This window comes from Akebia trifoliata, chromosome 14, assembly GCF_017979445.1.
Source record: "Akebia trifoliata isolate Shusen 1 chromosome 14, ASM1797944v1, whole genome shotgun sequence".
NCBI classification, from domain to species: Eukaryota; Viridiplantae; Streptophyta; class Magnoliopsida; order Ranunculales; family Lardizabalaceae; genus Akebia; species Akebia trifoliata.
The window spans coordinates 24,622,651-24,643,741 of record NC_141388.1 but is presented as its reverse complement, the minus strand read 5'-3'; the positions used below and the strand labels follow the sequence as shown (position 1 = coordinate 24,643,741).

The following is a 21,091-nucleotide window of genomic DNA, read 5'->3' as shown; positions in this document are numbered from 1 at the left end:
CCACGACCTCAAAGTTGTTTTTCAATGTGTCAAATATTAATTAAAGCATGAAAAAAAAATAAAGAAATAAGAAAATACCCTCGGAGCAATTTTTCCTAGTTAGGGACACATAAAAAGATCATGAGATGTACCATATCATTGTCCTGCATACATACATACGACGCCATAGCATATATACACTCATAAATAAATGCCTTGAAGAGTTGTATAGCTCTTGTAACAAAGGAGCCAAGACCCTCCACTCTGTAACAAAAGACTAACAAAGCTTTGAAGACTTTAAGGTTTGAATCATATTCATAAGTTTGTTTACCTAAAGTTTAGATTTTATCAAATCAAGATTTTCTTCTTCTTCTTCTTCTTCTTCTTCTTCTTCTGTCTCATCACCTTCAACAACCCATCTCTTATTTTGGTATCATTTGTGCTGTAGGTTTCTTCTTCTTCTTTATTTATTTATTTATTTATTTTTGTTCTTCTATTTATTTAAACCCCACCACTTTGAACAACCCATCAGTTATTTAGGTCTCATTTGTGCTGAATAGGTTGGGTTGGGCTCTGAATCTTCTCATACCATACCATAACATGTGCCCTCTCAACGAAGAATGTCCATCAGGTTTATGTGGTGAACACTTGGGGGGTTGTAAGGGAGGTGGATCGGTAGATAATAAAGACAAAAAGAGAGGAGGAAATAAGATCTTTAATGGGTCTATCTGGTGTCTGCCAGTGAATGAGGTAACCTCATCCATCTCTGTCTCTCACTCTCACTCACTCTCTCTCTCTTTCTCTCTTTTGGAGTTACGTGATATTCTTTGCTTTTCCATGGGAAAGGTCTTGGACATTTGCCACAGCCTAAACAGGTCATTTTCACCTCAAAGTAGAGCTATTTTAGTATTATTTTTAAAGGAAAACCCTTAGCCTCTTCACCAAACAGACGGCTGAGATGGGAGGAAAACATCTCTCATCTCAGCACTATGATGTTAATTTGACGTGGAGCGAACAACAAGCATATATGCTTTCGAGGTTATAATTTTTCCAACAGAGAGTAAGCGTTCACGTTATACTCCCACTTTCTTTCGAAAATTTTCCCTAGTAACATCTTATACGTACTAAAAATTTATAGTTGGTCGCAACAATATAATTGGTTGGATAGAAAAAATAATATGTTATTTTTTTGAAACTATCAAATCTTAAATCATATAATACTATTTATTTATTTTCAAATATCATCAACCCATCAAACAACAGTGTTGAGATGGTAGGGGCCTTCCCCAAGAAAAAATTTGTATTAATCACTCGAATACTAAAACTGATCAGTAGGAAACATATGTTTTCCTCTCTATCTCTACCATTTGTTTGATGGATAGCCTCCTCTAATCTAATATAGGTTGGTAAGGGAAAATGCCGGCCTCCATCAAACAAACACTTTCTTTTACATTGTTCTTTTTTTTTTGTTTTTTTTTTTTTTTAAGTTGTTCCTTTTGTAATGGGATTTTAGTCCATTTTGTTGGACGCCCTTAACACAACACATATGGTAGAGATTCCTAAGAAAAATTTAAATTATAGCACTAATCCCTAGAAGGCTATTACTATTCTCTAGGAAATCTATGTTTTTCCTCTTATTATCTCTCTCATATGTTTTAGTGTGGAGAATTTTCACAATTTTTTTCAAAGAATTCTGAACTAGAATATTTAGTTGGATTGTACATCAACATTAAAGAAATTATCTTATTTTAATTAATTTCATAAATGAATTACATATATCTTTTTACAATTTTAGAATTTCATTATTTAATATTCTAATCATCTTTTCCTTCCCTAAAATTCATCAAAAGAGGGTATCATATATGTATATATGGTCATCAAAATAGTTACTCATAACCAATTAGTCGATTTTGGGCCTATTATCATGGATCCAATTATTTTTTTGATTCAGTTATATGTAACTATCTTGAAGCTTGCTTTTGGTCCTGGGCATGATACTAGTGTGTTAAATTCATGTAGGTGGCAGAAGAGCTAATATCACTATGGAAGATTGCGTTTCCCATAACCATAATAAGCTTGCTTTTGCATTCAAGATCACTCATCTCCATGTTTTTCTTGAGCCACTTAGGTAACATTGAGTTGGCTGGAGGTGTACTCTCAATTGGGTTTGCTAACATCACTGGCTATTCAATCATCAAAGGACTAGCCAAGGGCATGGAACCCATATGTTGCCAAGCCTATGGAGCCAAGAAATGGGCTGTTCTTAGCCAAACATACCAGAAGACACTCTTTCTTCTCTTACTTGCAACCATACCCATTGCACTTCTATGGCTAAATATGGAACCCATCTTACTAAGGCTAGGTCAAGACCCAACTATTACATCAATGGCTAGGGTCTACATCATTTTCTCCCTCCCTGATTTGTTAGCTCAAGCCAGCCTTCACCCTCTCAGAATTTTCTTGAGGACCCAAAGCCTCACTACACCCCTCACCATAACTTCAATTTGTGCACTAATCCTCCACCTTCCCATTAATTACTTACTTGTTATATTTTTCAATATGGGGTTGAGAGGGGTTGCCCTGGCCTCAGCTTGGAACACCTTGAACATGAACTTGGGTTTGCTCATTTACCTCACTTTCTCGAAAACACCACGAAAGCCTTGGGATGCATCGGTGTCGATATTCTGCTTCCGAGGTTGGCAACCATTAGTGACTCTTGCAGTGCCTAGCGTATTGTCGGTCTGCTTGGAATGGTGGTGGTATGAGGTGATGTTGCTTCTATGTGGGCTACTGAGCAATCCACAAGCCAGTGTAGCTGCAATGGGTATTCTCATACAAGTAACAGGTTTAATTTACGTCTTCCCCTCATCGCTGAGTTTGGGCTTGTCGAACCGTGTAGGGCATGAATTGGGAGCCGACCAGCCAGCCAAGGCACAGTTGGCAACCATAATCGGGCTCGCTGTGGCGGCCACATGTGGACTCTCGGCCTTTGCTCTTACAACTTCAGTGAGAGATGTTTTGGGGAATTTTTTTACTTCTGAGCCACATATCCTCAACTTGACTTCTATTGCACTACCAATATTGGGATTTTGTGAGCTCGGGAACTGTCCCCAAACAGCTGCGTGTGGAGTCTTGATGGGGTCTGCGAGGCCTGAGGTGGGGGCAAAAATAAATTTCTTGTCCTTCTACATCATTGGCTTGCCTGTCGCAATGATAATTGGCTTTGGGTTCAAAACTGGATTTGTGGGGCTGTGGCTAGGCCTTGTTGCGGCACAGGCATCTTGTATGTGTATGATGGTTTACACATTGGTTCGCACTGATTGGAAACACCAAGCCAAGAGAGCCAAGGAGCTGACACATGCGGCTGCTGCACAAGGAGATGAGGATGACTTGGAAGCCCCCTTTCTTCATTGATCTCTAAACCTCCTGAAATTTCAAAATAAAAGAGAATGAGAGGATATTAAAGACTCACATCTCAAGGGATAAGAAACAGATCAAATTTTGTATGAGCCACCGATTTCTTGGGTAATAAATGAGATTACAAAGTTCAATTAAAGTGTGAAAGGAAGTATTCTTGAAATAAGGAGCCTAACAAATCATCTCTTTTCGGTGTGCAGAAAATACACCAAACTATAAATTTGACACACCTAGTTCAAGCAATGTTTTTGTCAAATTAAAATGAAAAAGAGATTGCATGTGTTTCATCTTTCCTACCTACTTTTCTAATAGATGGAGTTTCTTCTGATCTCACCTCAACCAAGGTGTTGTCTGTATATGTGTAGACCTGTAACATCTTTGTCTCTAGAATAATTCCAGGGTGTATGATTAACACCACTGGCCAAGGTTTTATGCATGCAGATCCTTGTCTGAATTCCATACAGAGGCTTTCTGGGCAAGGTCATCATTTTCAATCCCAGATCCAGTTTCCATATTGTCAACGGTGATAATTGGGTGGTTTGACGTGGGAGATGCCACACGTCAGTAAAGAATACACCTAGGTGCCACTAGCGCCAGCCCAGTATCCACCACTGACCATGGACACGCCGTAGTGAGCGCCAATGCCAAAACCCCACATGGTCAAAGTAACCACATCGGACACCTAGTTGGAAAATACTCCATGGTGGCTTTTTCTGTCTCTAACTTCAAACATGGAGATGCAGCGTGGCCTTCTTTTTTCTTAGGGACACATGGGCAAATGTGTAGGAACCAACTGAACTGTGAAAGGGGACCTTTCTCGGCTTATAAATAACTGAGGAATAGAGACTTCGGGTTAAGATTTTGAGAGAAGAAAAATACCTTATCCGCGAAGTGGCAATTCAAGTATTCTGACCCAATACATTTTGGCAACTCCACTGGGGAAATGAGGCCACTTTCTTCCCTTTCTTCCCCTTAACAGGTAGTGTCGTTAAGTGCGGTGTATTGAGTAACATTTTCAGCAATCTGGAAATGTAAGGCTTGGGGGGAGATTGCAAAGAGTCTTACCTTCGCAAGAGTCTGCACCCAAATCTGCTGACTTGGTGGGGGCTCACAGAACAGTACCTTCCCCCTTTTGGGAAAGGGAACGATAGCAATGTGAAGGAGTCTTTAAAGGAGGGATCTGATGCAATAAAGCATGCCACGGCCACAATAGTGGTCCTCTTTTTAGGAAGGGTGCTTGGAGGGCCCAGATCAAAGCCACATTGGTGTGCACATCTGTCAGAGCTATAGAGCTCTACAAAGCACTGATGCCCTAAGAATGACACCACGTAACCAGGGAAATCACTCTACAAACGCCATGCGTGACAAGTTGGTATGGTATGAGTCCATGCCAGCGGCATGAGCAAAGGTGCTGATCTGCCCAAGATGCCTTCATGAGGAGGATAAGAAGGGCGCAACGAGACCTCCGATGCCTTGTCAATCACGCGCCACAACAAATTGGTTGCCCTAGGACCATATATCACCTCCAGGCACAAGGTTCCAAAGACTCCTGGTCCTCCTTTGCAAGAGAACCATACATCAAACGTGTGCCCACCTTTACAGTTGCCTTGAAACGGACAGCTGCTAGCGCATAGGTAGGGAAATGCTCCCATGCCCACATTTGCAAGAAGTTCATGTGCAAGTAGGATTGTACCAAGCAAGATCCATTGAAGAGCTTCAGGTCTTCCTCCAATAGCAACAAATAGTGATACAAGCTACCCAAAAAGATGGGCACCAAGAGGACGCACTATCCCTGACAAAGTTTGATGGCCATAAGGAAGAGGAGCTCTTGGACCTTTACATGGGGGGCACATTCAATCATCATGTGGGGGGATAACTAGTAAGCTATCAAACCCACCAAATGACAATCTATGTGCCTATTTCTCCTTCCAATTTTGTATGCATCAATCTTCTCCAAAAATAGCTCACCCAACCGGCGAAGTTGGCACATTTTGATTTCTCATTTTTAGCGTGAACGTTAACATCAGGTGGAGATTTTTGCGGGCAATTGCTTGAGCATGCACTAGCCTTTCCAAGAGTTGTTCTTTAGGGGGAGTTAATTTGAAATCATTCTTCCCAAGCTCGCAAATCACATGAGAAGCCCAAGAGGAGGTACATATCCTCGGGTGATGGTGAGCTCCCCCTAGGCCCACACGAAACTATTGGTGCCACTCCACCTTGACACCAGGGTCACGATGTCTGGAATGTCTTTTCAATCTTCAACTTCATAAAGATGCATAGGGCATTCGTAAATCCTAGCCGCCTTGAGCCTAGAAGCCATCTCCTCATTCGCCAAAACTGGTGCACCCAGTTAGCTCAATACTCAAATGACTTGGAGTGGGAAACCAAGGAGATGAGTGAGGATGCCATGCTCTTTCGACCAAGAGGAAACCTCTGTAGAAACTAATCTAGGGTTTTAGAGAAGATAGAGAGAAGGAAATGAAAAGAAATTCTGAAAAAATTCAAATTGATTATTTCTCTTTGTGTATTGTTTATATACTTACACAAAAAAATAGGAAAAGATAGAAAATGACATGAACATGAAAGGACTAAAATAACTAAACTAAACTAACTACTATTAACACTCCCTCTCAAGTTGGGGCAAAGATATCACACATGCCCCACTTGTCCACAAGTTTAGTTATTTTAGTCTTTTCATTAGTTTAATTATTTTAGTCTTTTCATGTTCATGTCCTTTTCTAGTGTAAACGTGTCCAAACAGATTAGGGTTAGGCATTGATGTAGTTGATTTAGCTTCTCCAATAGAGTCAGGAATAATTGGCAAAGGCAATGAAACTAGGAAAGAGGACTCCAGAAGTGACTTGTCCTTAGAGGATTGAAGAAACCACTTCCCCAGAAGGGATTGTCAATCAGAGTGGGGAAAGTAACACTAATCTTCAAAGAGTGTGATGTCCATTGTAATAAATCAACGATGAGTAGGTGAATGATAGCATTTATAACTCTTTTGAAAACTAAAGTAACCAAAAAACACACACTTCAATGCCTTAAGGTCAAGTTTAGTACGAGCAGGACCAAAAACATGAGCAAAGCATACACACCCAAAGACTCGTGAAACCACAAGGAACAATGGATGATCAAGAGGACAACAGAGGCGATTGAAAGTTCAAAATGTTGGAGGGAGTGTGATTGATAATGTAACATGTTGTAAGAACTGCTTCAAACCAAAAATGCTTAGTAACATTCATCCCAATCAATAAAGCCCTTCCTAACTCCAACAAATGACGATTTTTTCTTTCAGCAGTACAATTTTCTTGGGGTGTAGAAGTATAAGAAGTTTGATGTTCTTACCTTAAGTAGCACAAAATTTTTTTAACCCCCCATAGGTATACTCTCTTCCCTTATTTGAACGAAGGATTTTGATCTTTACTCCAAATTGCGTTAAAACTAAGGGTGCACATTGGATTGGGTAAATCTGATAACCAAACCAATCCGAAGTCTTTTGGATTGGATTGGTTCAGATTGAGCATGACTTGGTTCGAGTGCAGATTGTAAAAAAAAAAAATCCGATTGATTTGGTTCGGTTCCGGATTAGGGGTATAATAGAACCGAACCAATCCGAAGTATCTATTATAATATATATATTTTGTACTAATTTTTATATGCTTTAACAATAGATTAAAAAAAAGAACGATTTTCTCTTAATGAATTTCAACTTCCTTTCTATTTCATTTTATGAGTATTTTGTGTCACACTCATATTTGAATATGATTCTAATATTTATTTTTTTCCCTTTTCATTAATTACGGATCATTAAATTATAAGAATTTCTCTATCGATCACTCCCCCACTTGAAATATCCATGGAATTTTCATTTCTTTAAATAAATTCTAGTAATTTTTGGTGCATACGTAGACCAATGTAAGATTGGACTAAGGGATTGTTATTTTTGTGTTATGCATGATGTTTTGTTTATATTGAAAAAATAAGTATGTTGATGCTTTGTTTATGCGTGTTATGTGTTATGCGTGATGCTTTGTTTAATATTTAATTTGCTTAGTTTTAAGTTTTAACTATTTTAATTTTACTATTGAAAATAATAAATATGAGAACCGAGATCCGATCCGAACCAAGGATGGTTTGGATTGGTTTGGTTCTATAGGGTAATTGGATTTGTTCGGTTCCAAATTTGTAGAACCGATCATGTTTGGTTCAGTTCTAATTTTGCCAAAATCCGAACCATGTGCACCCTTAGTTAAAACCATCGCATGAAAATCTTAGAATATGGAATAGACATCATTGTTTGTTTCCATTAAGTACACCCACGTACATCTACTATAGTCATCAACAAACGTAACATCATAGCAAAAACCTAATAAAAAAGTAGCGAGAGATGGACCCCAAACATTAGAATGCAAAAAAGAAAATAAAGAACTCATTTTATTTAAACTTGTTGGATAAGAGAACAACAGTAGTTTGACAATTGACAAATTTCACATTGTAATTCTAACAATGACATAGACTGAAACAAAGAAGGAAATAGACATTATAAATACGGAAAAGGAACATGACCCAAACGAATATACCATCACATTATTCGAAGTTTATTGATTACTACTCTGGAAAGCATGAGAATGTGGAATGTGCTGAGACGTTGAGAAGATACAAGCCATCTGCTTCACAAACACTGCCAATCACCCTTTTCGTTGCCAAATCCTAAAAAACACAATAAGTGGAAAAAATGCTAGTAATCTTGCAATTCAAATTTTTTGTAATACTACTAATAGACACAAGATTAGTAGTGAGACTAAAAGAATGTAAAATATTGGACAAAGGAAACTTGTGAGGGACTGTGATGGTTCCTTTACTGGCTATGGATGATAAGGAACCATCAGCTAGGCAAACCTTGTCCTTGCCTAAACATGGACTATAGGACTGAAAGAAAGACAACATATCTGTCATGTTATCTGAAGCTCCTGAATCAAGAACCCAAATTGGAGTGAGATGAGAAAACATGATGAACAATGACAGGAGTACCTATGTGTGCAAAGGAAGAGGTGGCAGTGGAACCATCCAATAAGCCTTCACACAAGCAATATCCTCCGCAGAGAATGGTGCATGAACTGTTGGAGAAGGTGTCTTAGAACTAGGAGTAGCCTAGATGGCTGAAGGTAACCCTAGGAGACCTGCGACAGCACCTAAGGTAACCCTAGGGACCTACGACAACCCTTAGGGTGGATGTGGGGACATGTGGCAGCCCTTAGGGTTGTTGTGGCTTGCGACAATACCTAGGGTGTGTTCGGGGCTCTCTTCGATATTCTTGGTCATCACCAGAACTCTAATAGCATGTAGAAAGGTTTTAAAGAAGATAGAGAAAAAGAGAAGAATAGAAATTCAGGAAAAATTCAGATTGATTATTTCTCCTTATGTATTGTTTATATACTTATAAAAAATAAATTGAAAAAGAAAGAAAAGGGCATAAACATGAAAAGACTAAAATAACTTAACTAATGAAAAGACTAAAATAACTAAACTAAGCTAACTATTGTCAACAACCTCATTGTCAGGTTTGGATCAGTCTTGATACGACGATCTGTGGCATCGTCTACAAAGACCCATTCGTGATTTGATTGTGAATTTTCGAAGGATAAAGTGTCTGCAAAATGCTCAAAGGCGTCATTTGAACACGGGTAATTATGCCCTAAGGTGGCGTCATCAGAAGGAAGAGTCATGCTTTCTCTCACTATCCTTAAAACTTTACCCCTCCCTGCCATTCCAATTTTTTATGCCTGATGAAATAATTGGTATCAAAGGAGGGGGGAAAATATCTTGGGTAGTGGGAATACGCAAATGAAGAAGGACCACTCCTCTCACCTACTAATGTGGTTGGAGGTCAGTAATGATTACCTTTGTTAAGCATGCGAAGATTTTATGGCCAATAATCGCAGTGCCATCAAAGCTTTAAAACAAAGCGCGTGGGTGGCACTAGGAGTAGTTCCCATTATTAACGGTCATGAAGTCATGGATCACAAGGTTCAGATGCCAGCCTTGAGCTGTGAACCCATAAAAAAAAGGAACATTGATGCCTTGGTATCACACCAAAGTAATTGTGACGTCGTCAAGAGTGTTTGATGAGAGATTGAGGCACCCCGATTAAGCAGGGGGCTAAATGTTGACAGCGATAATTGAGGGTTTGACATAGGAGACACAACGTTAATAAAGAAGACATCTAGGTGGTGCTCGTGGGATGCCACGTTATCCACTGACCATTGAAATGTCATAGTAAGTGCCAATGCCAAAACATGTAATAAAAGTAACAATGTTGGACGCCTAGTTCAAAAATACTCCATAGTGGCTTTTCCTCTCTCTCTCTCTCTCTCTCTCTCTCTCTGACTTCAAACGTGGAGATGTGATGTGGAATTCTTCTTTCTATGGGACCAAAAGGGACACGTGCAAATATGTAGGAATCGACCGTATTGTGAAAGGGACCTCTCAGGGCCTATAAATTTCATTCCAACTTTTTTCCTATAATTAACGAGTCCATATATTCTTCATTCCTTTGAATAACTCATCAAAGCTAACACTTTACGAAAGCCTTCACTATTCTTGATCGGTATATCATCTGGAAGGATCTCAATCCCTTCACATGGGTTCTAAAGAAGCTTGATTTCAAGTTTTAAGTTTCAAGTGATCATGTTTTGATTTGCATGGGCCAACTAGGTTTGTCCTTGACTGTGGAAAAAATCCATGCGACTCAAACTTCATTATCAGATGTACGAATGGAAAAAATACCAGATATACATTTGTTTGCAAAAAGTATTTGTAATCCATTATTAGATGGACATCCTGACCTTCTATGCTACAAGTCAATACCTACAAAATGAACCTGAGAATGTATTGGCAATACCGCTATCCAAAATGTAGAGACCATCTCTCTCTTTCCCTTCAACAATTGTCTTGCCCATCAACAAGTCCTCAAAAGTGCAATGATTGAAAAGGTGGCAAAACAATTAAGTGATTTGGTAAGTTGACTTATGAATTAAAAACACTAAAAACAATAGAAAGATATAAGTTAGATGACAAGTTACAAGATCCAATAGAATAAATTTGGGACATTGTACCATTTGGAAGATTGACAAAGGGATTTACCAATACATTAAAAAATTGAATCAAGATTTGGCAAGTTGAGGATATGTTAGGTAGCCCTAGTGTCAACAATCCAGGAAGATTGGGTCATATAAACAGTAGAAGTCCAATTGATAGAGGCATATTACCTATGCCAAAGGCAGGGTGGACGTGGGTTGAGATCCGGGTAGTTTAATTGAGACAAATCCACAAGTTGTTGGATACCCTTCATGGACAAGGAACTTGTACGACGAATATCAATGGAAAGATTAGCATCAAGATTATTGACGAAGTTAATAGTAATGCTGAAAGCAGCAAGTGGGTGCCCATGTAAAGTGTAACACTGGTCTGTAGTATGACCAATTTTTCCACAATGATTACAGTTATTTCATTTACTCCCTTGTCCTCTCATGCAACCCCATCCACTGCTCTGAGTATTGCTATTACAAACAAATGCATTAAATTTTGAAGTGTCAAATGATGGTGATAGAGTCTCAGAATGAGAAACAATGGAGGGTTGTAGCCCTTGTTAAACCATTTGACGAAGTTCCTCAGTTTCGATGGTGCAAGAATTTTCTCCAATGATGGGAGTTGACTCCCGTGCCAAAATCGTAGATCACAATCCATCATAAATACAATTAAGCCTGGCAAAAACTTTGTACACTTTCCATTTTTCAACATTATTAAGGTATGCCTTTTGGTGGCCAAGGTGCAAGGAGGCATCAAATCAAAGGGATATTCATGCTACATAGTTGACAAGTTGGCATAATATTGGCTATCAAATCAAAGGGATATTCATGCTACATAGTTGACAAGTTGGCATAATATTGGCTCACAGTCATGTGAACTTGCTTCAAGTTGGTGATCTCCATCTCAATTTGAAATATTCTAGTGTCATTGCCCTGCGAAAATTATGGATGTAGATTATCCCACATTTCGAATGCAGTATGAAAGAAAATGAGACTTTGAGCTATAGATGATTCAACCAAATTAACAATCCATGACATGACCATGCTATTACACGTTGCTCATATGTAATAATGAGGTGAAACCAAATCAGACTTACTGAAAGGTCCATCAACAAAGCCAAGATTATCTCACTCTCGAAGTGCCATTTGTAATCTGACTCCACAAGATTTAATTTGTTGGTTTGGGTCAATTTTTCAGTATTGGAAGTGATGCCTGGATTAACGAAATTGTTGGTTGAGTATGGTGGTAAAGAATCACCAACAGATGTAGAGCTAATTGAACTACCCATGAAGACGGTAAAAAAGACACAAAGGACGCAATAGGTAGGCAAAAAGGCTAAAACAAATGCGAAGATACCTACTGAGACAATTTCACAAATAGATTGTGAACAAAATATCCACCAATGAGGATTTTAGGGAACAAAAAAGAGCTTTAATATGAAAAATGATAAACACAGATCAAAGAGCCAACCTCTTCAAATGAAAAAGAAAAAGATTGATTGGGACTTCACATGAAATTTGGTCCCGAGCAAATACGAAAACCTTCCTCCCTGACGGATTGAAACTTCATTTGAGATTTTCTATAATGCGATGAGAAATTTTCCCTCAAGCTTGGAATGACAATCACACAAGCACAACAAAAAGCCAAATTAAAGAGTGGATGAAGGATGAGCAGGTTGGGAACACCGACTTTTATACCATGAATAAAATGAAGAGAACAAGTGAAAGAAAACACAAAAATACAATAAGACACTCATTAATAATATATATACATACGCATTTGGGGAAAACTTCATTGTCAATCACACACGTAGATATATGCAAACATAGGCCCCGATTGGTAGCACTGCAAAACTCTGTAAATTCAAAGTTCTATGTTAATAGATTATGCAATTCAGATTCTTATGTTTCTAGCCAATAAAGTGCCTAATAGGATCTTTGAAAATTTCCCGCAATATTTTTCAGTGCTTGGTTGTGAAATAAAAACACACACAAAAAATCAATTCTTTTTTCTTTTCTTTTCTTTTCTTTTCTTTTGAAAAAAGCCATCATCTTAAACATTAACAAGTAGGGGCAACATGTTGGGCCCAACCATCTATCTCTGAAGATCTACTAACGTATCTCTCCATATCTATTTGTAACAACTTCTAAGTGTTGGGGCCTAAAGACCCCACCAAACCCACCATGGCTATAGAATTTGAAAGGATTGCTAATGATTTTACTAGGAGAGCAATGTTCTAGAAAAGGAAGGATTGAGCACCCTATGTTGTGTCAATGCTTGTGAGATCATTTATAGTCCATAAAACCACAACCCGATGCGGGTCCCTCACCATCAGATGCTCATTAGGTGCTCATTAGGATCAAGAACTTACACAAGATGGAGCAAAGCAAGAAAAGGATGAGAATCAAGAAGAGTTTCTTAACCAAAGGATAACAAAATTGAAGGAAAAAAGTGAGGAGGAAATAAAAGGGGAATCGAAAGTATGAGGTATAAATTATATATCATAGCTTGGAGGGTCGGGGCTTGCAAGGTTTGGTAATCGACGATTTGAGTGATTTGGTGTGGTTAGTTAATGAGAAGATTTTTTTGATAAGTAAAACATTTATATTAATAGCAAATCAAACCGGTTGAGATAACCAATCAAATTACAAGAGTTAAGTCACAAACTTAGGCAATCTACGGTACTAATTTCCACACAATGAATCCCATCTAAATACAAAGTCATCAAAAAACACCCCTTTTAAATCCGGTTCCAACTTGCTCCAATAAAACAAGAGACATAACACCTCCATAATAAGATCTTGAATCTCCATGAATTGCCCATTGAAAATTCTATTATTTCTTTGTCGCCACATTACCCAACACAAGGCAAAAGGGGTAATGGACCAAAGGTACCTCTTCCTACCCACAAAAATATTATGGTCCGACATTTGAAAGAGAGACAAAATCGAATTTGGGAACACCCACAAACAATTGAATAGATTCAAGAAATGACTCCAAATCTCACACAAGAGTGGACAATGCAACAAAATGTGAAATAGATTCCCCACTCCCCATATATAGAACATATATCTGGCCCTACAAAACCCATTCTCATGAGATTATCAAAAGTTATAATCTTAGATGTCGCCAACCAAGTGAAGAGCGACACCTTTGAAGGGACTTAGGGCCCACAGGAAAGAAAGATATGCCTTGTTGAATTAAGGAATCCCTAAATGACCTTACCGAAAAGTTTCCGTCCTTCGTGCATGACCATACCCTCTCATCAAACCCTAACCCCTCCACTAAAGACTGATCTAGTTTGAAGGTTAACTTTGTCAGGCCCTAAATCTCTAAATCATTAAAATATCTTCTAAAACCAAAATCCCAAGTAGTCCCAATACTAGAGTTGTTCAAAAAATTGACAACCTGATTTCCTTTTTCAAAGAAAGTGCATAAAGCCTCGGGAATTGAGTGGAGAGCTTCCACACCACCTATCCTCCCAGAAATGAATTCTCTCTCCACTACCACATTTAAAAGCCACCATTTCCCTAAATTTTGAATTCACACTCATAATTCCCCTCCACAAACTACACCCATAGAGTGACTTCACATCTTTATACTCCCAACCATTCAACTTCTCCCCATACTTTGCATTAATGTCCTATCTCCACAACTGTGACCTTTCCTCACCATACCTCCACAACCATTTCCTTAACAATGCCACATTTGACAAACGAAAACCTTTGATACCTAAACCCCCATTTTTCTTTGGAGAACAAATCACCTTCCACTTCACCAAATGAAACTTTCTTTTCCATCCCTATCATTTCACAAAAAATCCCTAATCAATCTCTCCAATCTTATTTCCACATTCTTAGGAATTGGGAATAAAGAGAGTTGGTACATCGATATACTTGACAAGGTACTTTTAATCAATGTTACTTTTCCTCCTTTCGAGTGATACCTTGCTTTCCACAACCTCTTACCTACCCTTTCAACTATAGGCTCCCATACTTCTTTACTCCTTGAATTCGCCCCCAATGGTAATCCTAGATACACAGATGGAAAGACTCCTTGGGAACATCCAAACATTGCTACCCACCTCCTAATCTCTGACACTTCCCCTACCCCAAATAACTAGTTTTTCCTAAATTTATCTTTAACCCTGAAATAGCCTGAAAACAACAAAGAACACCCCTCAAGAATCTTACCTAATGAATAGATGCATCAATGAAAAATCAAGTAACATCTGCAAACTGTAATAATGAAACCTATTCTCCCCCGCTCTCCACTTGAAGACCCGATAACTCACTGATAAACCTTTCTCTCTTAACCAACCTCCCTAGTGCTTCCGCTATCATCACCAAAAGAGAAAGTGATAATGGATCCCCTTGCCACAAATCCCTAGAACTATTGAAGTGACCCATTGGACTCCCGTTAATAAGGATTGAAAAAGACATGGAAGACGCACATTTCATTATCCACTCAATCCACTTTTCCTCAAAACCCATCCAACCCATTATATACCACCAAACCCAATATGTCCTATTTTAGTCATGAGTCTATACACTTGTTTGCCACTAGGACACCATCGATATTTGCCTACCCTCTTTTAGTCTTGAGTCTACACTTGTTAGTTGATGAGAAAGATGAAGGCGATTACAGAGTATGGAAGTTTTGAGGGGGACGGCAACACCCTAAAAGATGAAGATGAAGGCGATTACAGAGAAAATGAAGAGTACAGTAGAGGGTGTTGAAGAGAAATATAAAAGAAGAGAAGAAAGAGGGGGGAGGAAAGATAAATTGATGGGCTAGGTTTTAGGAAAGTTGTGTATGTGTTAAAGGGGGGCGGGGGGTAGCCCTAAACCCACAAAAGCTTTTGACACTTTCCACCCTTTTATTACAGTGTTTTATGTTTATTTACAGAAGGGCCAACACTTTATTGTATATCCAAGTACGTCAAAATCGTTAAACCCCAGAATAAATTACTATCACGAGGTTTGTCGATGCAAACTACACAATCTTCAACAGCTAAAGGAGAAATCAATGCAATGGAGAAGACAATAGGAAACTAAGAGTTTTTCATATGGATCCTGAGGATTAAGAGGTGAAAATACACTCCCACACACATCATGATCAGTCCCATCCAACCAACATAAGGGCCTTGGTACCATCCACCTACTACATATGATGTAAAGAGAGACATAATGATCTAAGTAAGCTATATTTCAAGGACACAATAGGGTGTCAAAGTCATAGGTACAGAGTGTCAGATTTGGAAAAAACTCAAAAATAGCAATTGTAGACTTTGGATTACATTTAAAATAAGTTAGGAACAATTTGTAAGCAAGAATAATGATAATCGTCGATTATGAGATGAGGTAACTTATTGATTGGTTTTTTTTATATATTCCTTCTCAACCTCTATGGTGAAGGTTCGAGGAGCTTCTTAAAGCTTACCACATCATTGGAGCATTAGTTAGATGTTAAAGTTGTCAGTTGTAGGGATAATAAGTGATGACAGGAGTAGCATATGGGCTTTCACCCAGGTCAAAAGATGGTTATATTCTCCATCGAGACTACCAAGAGAGGCTAGGTCAATAGAGTCTTAGTAGTATCAATAGACTCATGATAGTATAAGCACCAACAATGTTGTTGTTGAGTGTTGTGTTATCCGCCTCCACTCCCAAGTGTCACATGCTCACGTATCGTGCCCCAATTCGACCTTGACGGTCTTATATTCATAGTTGTGCCTTCCCCATCAGATTGGTCTTTTGGGGTAAATGGTTTGTCAACATGGTATCACAACACTAGGTTCGTATAGGTCACGGGTTCAAACGCTAAGTTGAAAATTTCCAATGTAATGCTAGTGAATTTACCATGCTCACTTCAAATCCCCATTAGGTTTTTTGCTAGAATACATTATAAACTTTGGGATGTGACGGAAGTCCTTGGCAGCACATTCACTTAACTTCACTACTCTCTGCTAAATGGAGGGACCCGTAGACATTTGGTTGAAGACTCAAGCATTGGATAATCGCAGCCGAGTGTTTGTGGTCGTGCCTTTCTTCTGTTTTTGATCGATAATGTAGCTATCTTCATTGCATCACTATTATTGATAAGCTTCCCCTTCATCAAATGGAACAACCGAGCTATTTACATTCATCCATTTCATCTCATAAATGATTTTGGGCAGCAAAAAACCATGAATGGTCCTTCTCTTCAACATGAACATCTCCCACACCATTAGTTATCATTAAGCAACTCAATTTTCCTTTGCAAAAAAAATTTTTTTAAAAAAATGAATCTTCTCTTGGGAACTCTTCCGTGTATCTTTCAGCTGCTTCTTATCCAGCCAGCGGTTACTCCTATTATGGTTCTAGACCAACCTCCTTCGTAAAAGAAATGGATTATGTCTCTCCCCTCCGCTCCAGATCGTCGGATTTGGGTGCTTCAATCTCTGTTGTTTTAGATTCAACCGCTTCAAATGCTTTTGAGTAAGCCCAGCCCAGGCTTGTGCGGTTAAGGTTGTTGTACACGACCTCATAAGAATGAAAAAACGATGTTTCCTTGGCCGGTTTCGCTCGTTTTATTATTCTTATTTATTATTCCTTCTTATTCTTAGGATGGTACACTCACTACACTATTGAATCAAAAAGCGAGTCACTGATAATTCGATAGTCCCTTTTTTCACAGATGCAGGACTATTGGCAGTAAAACCACTGTGTTCGTTCCTCACCCTCCTCCCAATCAGATCTATAATAAGCAATTTTCTTTGGCTGAAGGTTAAGCAGAGAAGCCACTCTACTCAAAGGATCTGACTTTGCCACTGAGTTTAGAGGTGAAGGAGATGAAATAGGGCTAGTTGAATTAGAAGCTAAGAGGGTATCAACTTCAGTTGCTTCTTTTGATTTTGTTGATTATAAAGCAGCATCCTCTCTTTTGCGGATCTGAAATAGCACTGAATGCACGAACTAACAAACCTTCTCATCAACTTGAACATCTCCCACACCATTAACTTTCATTAAGCAAACCTCTTTTTGCCTGAGCCTCCTTCAGGTCCACTTGGAAAATCTGTCATATGCCTTCTCAAATCACCTCCTCTTCAAAACCTCCTTTTAAAAGATTGAATTGTTGTCCTGATTGTTTGAAAGAGAGAACACTGAAACCTCCTTTCAAGTCTTGCTCAAGATTCTCACAAACGAGAGTTTTGCATAGCAGAGTATGTTCGCCTCATGAACATCACTAGCAACAAATCAGGGTGCACCCAATGAATTATACCCTTTGTTCCTTGGTCTAGTTGCCTAAAAACACAGCTTCAAGGTTGACAATCAGTTTCCTCGAGCAGCACTAGCAGCCATAAAAATGTAACTAGATTGATTCAATAGGAACCCAACCATCAAGTCTACAATTTGAAATCCAGTCACAAGCAGTTCCCAGAGAAGAAACTAGCTACAACAAGCAGTTGGTGTAGGTCTAATTTGATAAAAACTAGATCTGACCCCACAGATAGTTAGCAACACCCAAACATAGGCCTTGCCTAGTGGAAATAATTACAAAAACACTACAACAAAAAGGAAATGTGCAAACCTAATTCTATTTAACAACTTTAAATACAAGGGCCTAACAGGCCCAAAGAACTCATCCAACACGATTTCGAAAAAACATGGTAAAATGGAAATAAACCAAACAATTAGATATATCTAAAGGAATGATTAAAATATGGCTAGTAAAGTAGAAACATAGGGTTGAGAACGTTGACTATAAATGTCACGCCCCAAAAACTCAACCCGAATCCCCATGATTCCCAAGTTAAATCCAGAGACATGATATATAACTCATTTCATGATAATCAATAGATAGACGTAAACCACAAATAAATAACTAAATGTCATACCTGATCATTGCCCAACAAAATAGATACGTATCTTCAAATATCAGTACATTTTACATATACATAAAACTGTAACAACATAATACCGTGTTCGTAACTATATAAGAAAATGACAGTAAAAGACTCAAACTTAACTCTAGTTCAAAACTCATCAGTAGTACCCATGCTCCACTCATGGAAGCTTGGACTGATCATCTATAAAGCCATTATAGTGAGTCTTTTCGGAAGGATCACCTAAACCAAGTGCGCCTGAAATTTATGATGTCGTAGGGGTGAGTAATAGGGGAGTAACCTAGTAGGGGAATCTTGCAATTCTAAATATTAGTACCCTATATGCATTTTAAACATTATAGGAATTCATAAATCATGTATGTTTGATATTCAACATATAATTGAATACCGATGTAATAAAACCTAGTAGGAAATTGAAATACAATTAAAAATCTGAAGATACAATTGTTCATAATCTAACATCAAATAATAGAGTACTATAATAGAGAGTTGAGGGTCACAACTTATGTGAACATCTCAGTTAAAATACGACTATTCCAATACTTCACCAGTGTGGAACCCCACCGTTAGTTCCTGATTCTACGGCCAACTTCTGCCACAATTTGGGTAACTATTTTCCAGCTCAGGTTAGCCGTTGACCAAGGCCTTAAGAAACGGGCCAAATCAAGTAAGCCATTCTTTCTTGACCACTCTAGACTATTAATGATCATTAACTAGTCATCTTCATCTATGTTAATCTGGCGTGCTTGTGATCCTCGATAATCTCTATTAATCATACAACTATCTACATCTTGTTCTCTATTAAAGATAGAAAAGAAATTCTCGGATTCCTGTTGTGATGTTGTATTCTTATGCATCCCATAATACATAAGAACTCAAACAACGCAACTATTATCCTAGAATAACACATCGTTCCGGAAATGTTACATCACGTTATTCTTTATACGTTTTCACAATCTCTTTAATAAAATACTACATATAAGTATTTGTTTTTCTTTTCAAAATGTATTGAAAGTAAAACATATACATGTTTTAAATACCCAGCCCACTCTTAAATGTACAGTCTCATCTCTCTTTTCTATTTCTCTCTTTCGTGTCTTATACGACCATTAGTCGAAGTATTCTCTCCTTCGTGACTTATATAGTTTATGACTAAAGCATCTCCCATACTCTCTCTTTTCGTGTCTTATACGGCATACGCCGAAACATCTTACCAACTGGGTATTTGAAAAACACGACAATCAATTGAGAACCCGTTCTCATATTTTATTCTAAATAAAATACTTTTCTTGCCAAACTTTTTAATTTGAAACATTTCTTGGAAATCTATAACCAAAAAGATTAAAATAAATTATCCACTAGTTTAATTTATTCAAAATCATGCATGTTTATAAAATATGAACAAAATATATGAATTGCATGTAAAAACAACTTATATAATTGTTGTATTTTCCTTTTTGATAAGTACAAAATACGTATAAAACATGTATAAAGTGCGTATAAAGCAACAAATCTTTTGATCATTCAATCTAGCATATAGTGTAAATATTATACAAAAACAACAACTTTCATAATTGCTGTATTTTTTTTTTCATGTATAAAATACTTATAATATACGTATAAATCAACAACTGTTTTGATCATTCAATCTAGTATGCATAGTGTAAATAATATACAAAAATAGCAACTTTCATAATTGCTGTATTTTATTTTTAGCATGTATAAATACATATAAAGTAACTACAAGCATGTAATAAATTCTTTTTAAACAAAACATAAACTATTAATATATTTTAAACTCATAAAAACAATAGTATAAATATATATAAATGTGTATATACTGTTGAGAATAATTACAAAATAATTTTTGTTTTAAAATTATTAAATCAAAAATATCTCAAAAATATAATAAAATTTTGATTTAAACTACAAATTTTAGAAATTGTTTTCTTAAAATATTCCTAAGCCTATCAAAAAAATTGAAAGGGCCTACGTCCTTATTTCTTTTTCTTTTTGTTTCCTTCTTTCCTTTCTCTTCCTTCTTTTTTTTCTCTTCATTTTTCCTTCTTCCCTTTCTCTTCCTTTTTCCTTCTTCCTTTTCCTTCTTACTTTTCTCTTTCTTTTTTTGTGTAGAATATGAAACAACCAAAAAAAAATCAACTTTAGTCAAAATTGTTTGACCATGTTGACTTGACTTGAGTCAACAATGGTTGACTTGGTTTTTTTTTTTTTTTTTGACATTACAATAAAGGTTCGGAAGCATGGATCCTGCCAAGAGAACATAAGGATGGATGCACAGCTTGCAATTCTTTCCACAATCTCTTAACTTGAGCAATTGCAATGGTATATCTTTAGAAACTTCGATAAAAAGGTGAAATGCCTAGAAAGAATCATATCTCCCAATTTATAGCAAACCCTTAATTGTCAATGGAGGTTGGTTGTTCTTCAAAATTTTCCTTGGATACTCAATTCAATATATCACTTCACTTTAAGAGCTGAGGTGGGGCCTACTTATTCTTTAAATCCTCCAATACGACCAATTCGAGGTCATGGGAACCTGGACTAGTCCAATCCGGTGTCATAACCTCATATGGTGCTTCTTAGATGGTAGCCAACCTTAGATGCTAAGCAAACTAACTTGCTCACACATGTAAAGGAGGGCTCCTGAAAGTTTGACCTTGGATAGACTTCTGAAGTGGGAACTGACCTTAGATA

General features: G+C 37.6%; 1 protein-coding gene and 1 long non-coding RNA gene across 2 annotated transcripts in view; one reads left to right on the top strand and one right to left on the bottom strand.

Annotated features, from left to right (window-relative positions):
• The first annotated feature begins 158 nt into the window (after positions 1 to 158).
• On the top strand, positions 159 to 3,562 carry LOC147386591 (MATE efflux family protein). The gene is made up of 3 exons (XM_086422014.1): positions 159 to 281; positions 540 to 729; positions 1,999 to 3,562. Exons 2-3 carry the CDS (start codon positions 580 to 582, stop codon positions 3,391 to 3,393), a joined length of 1,545 nt encoding a protein of 514 aa, XP_086278140.1. The 5' UTR covers positions 159 to 281; positions 540 to 579; the 3' UTR covers positions 3,394 to 3,562.
• Positions 2,040 to 21,091, bottom strand: part of LOC147386590 (uncharacterized) — a 36,378-nt gene continuing 17,326 nt past the window's right edge. Inside the window, exon 3 of the long non-coding RNA XR_015171670.1 lies at positions 2,040 to 3,405. This is a non-coding gene — a long non-coding RNA (uncharacterized LOC147386590). The remainder of the gene's footprint in view (positions 3,406 to 21,091) is intronic.

What these genes read in the sequence shown, in the direction of transcription:
- LOC147386591 (XM_086422014.1), top strand. Translation starts at nt 580, where the DNA reads ATGTGCCCTCTCAACGAAGAATGTCCATCAGGTTTATGTGGTGAACAC. An exon ending in GGTGTCTGCCAGTGAATGAG is followed by an intron (nt 730 to 1,998) that starts GTAACCTCATCC and finishes AAATTCATGTAG; the next exon opens with GTGGCAGAAGAGCTAATATC.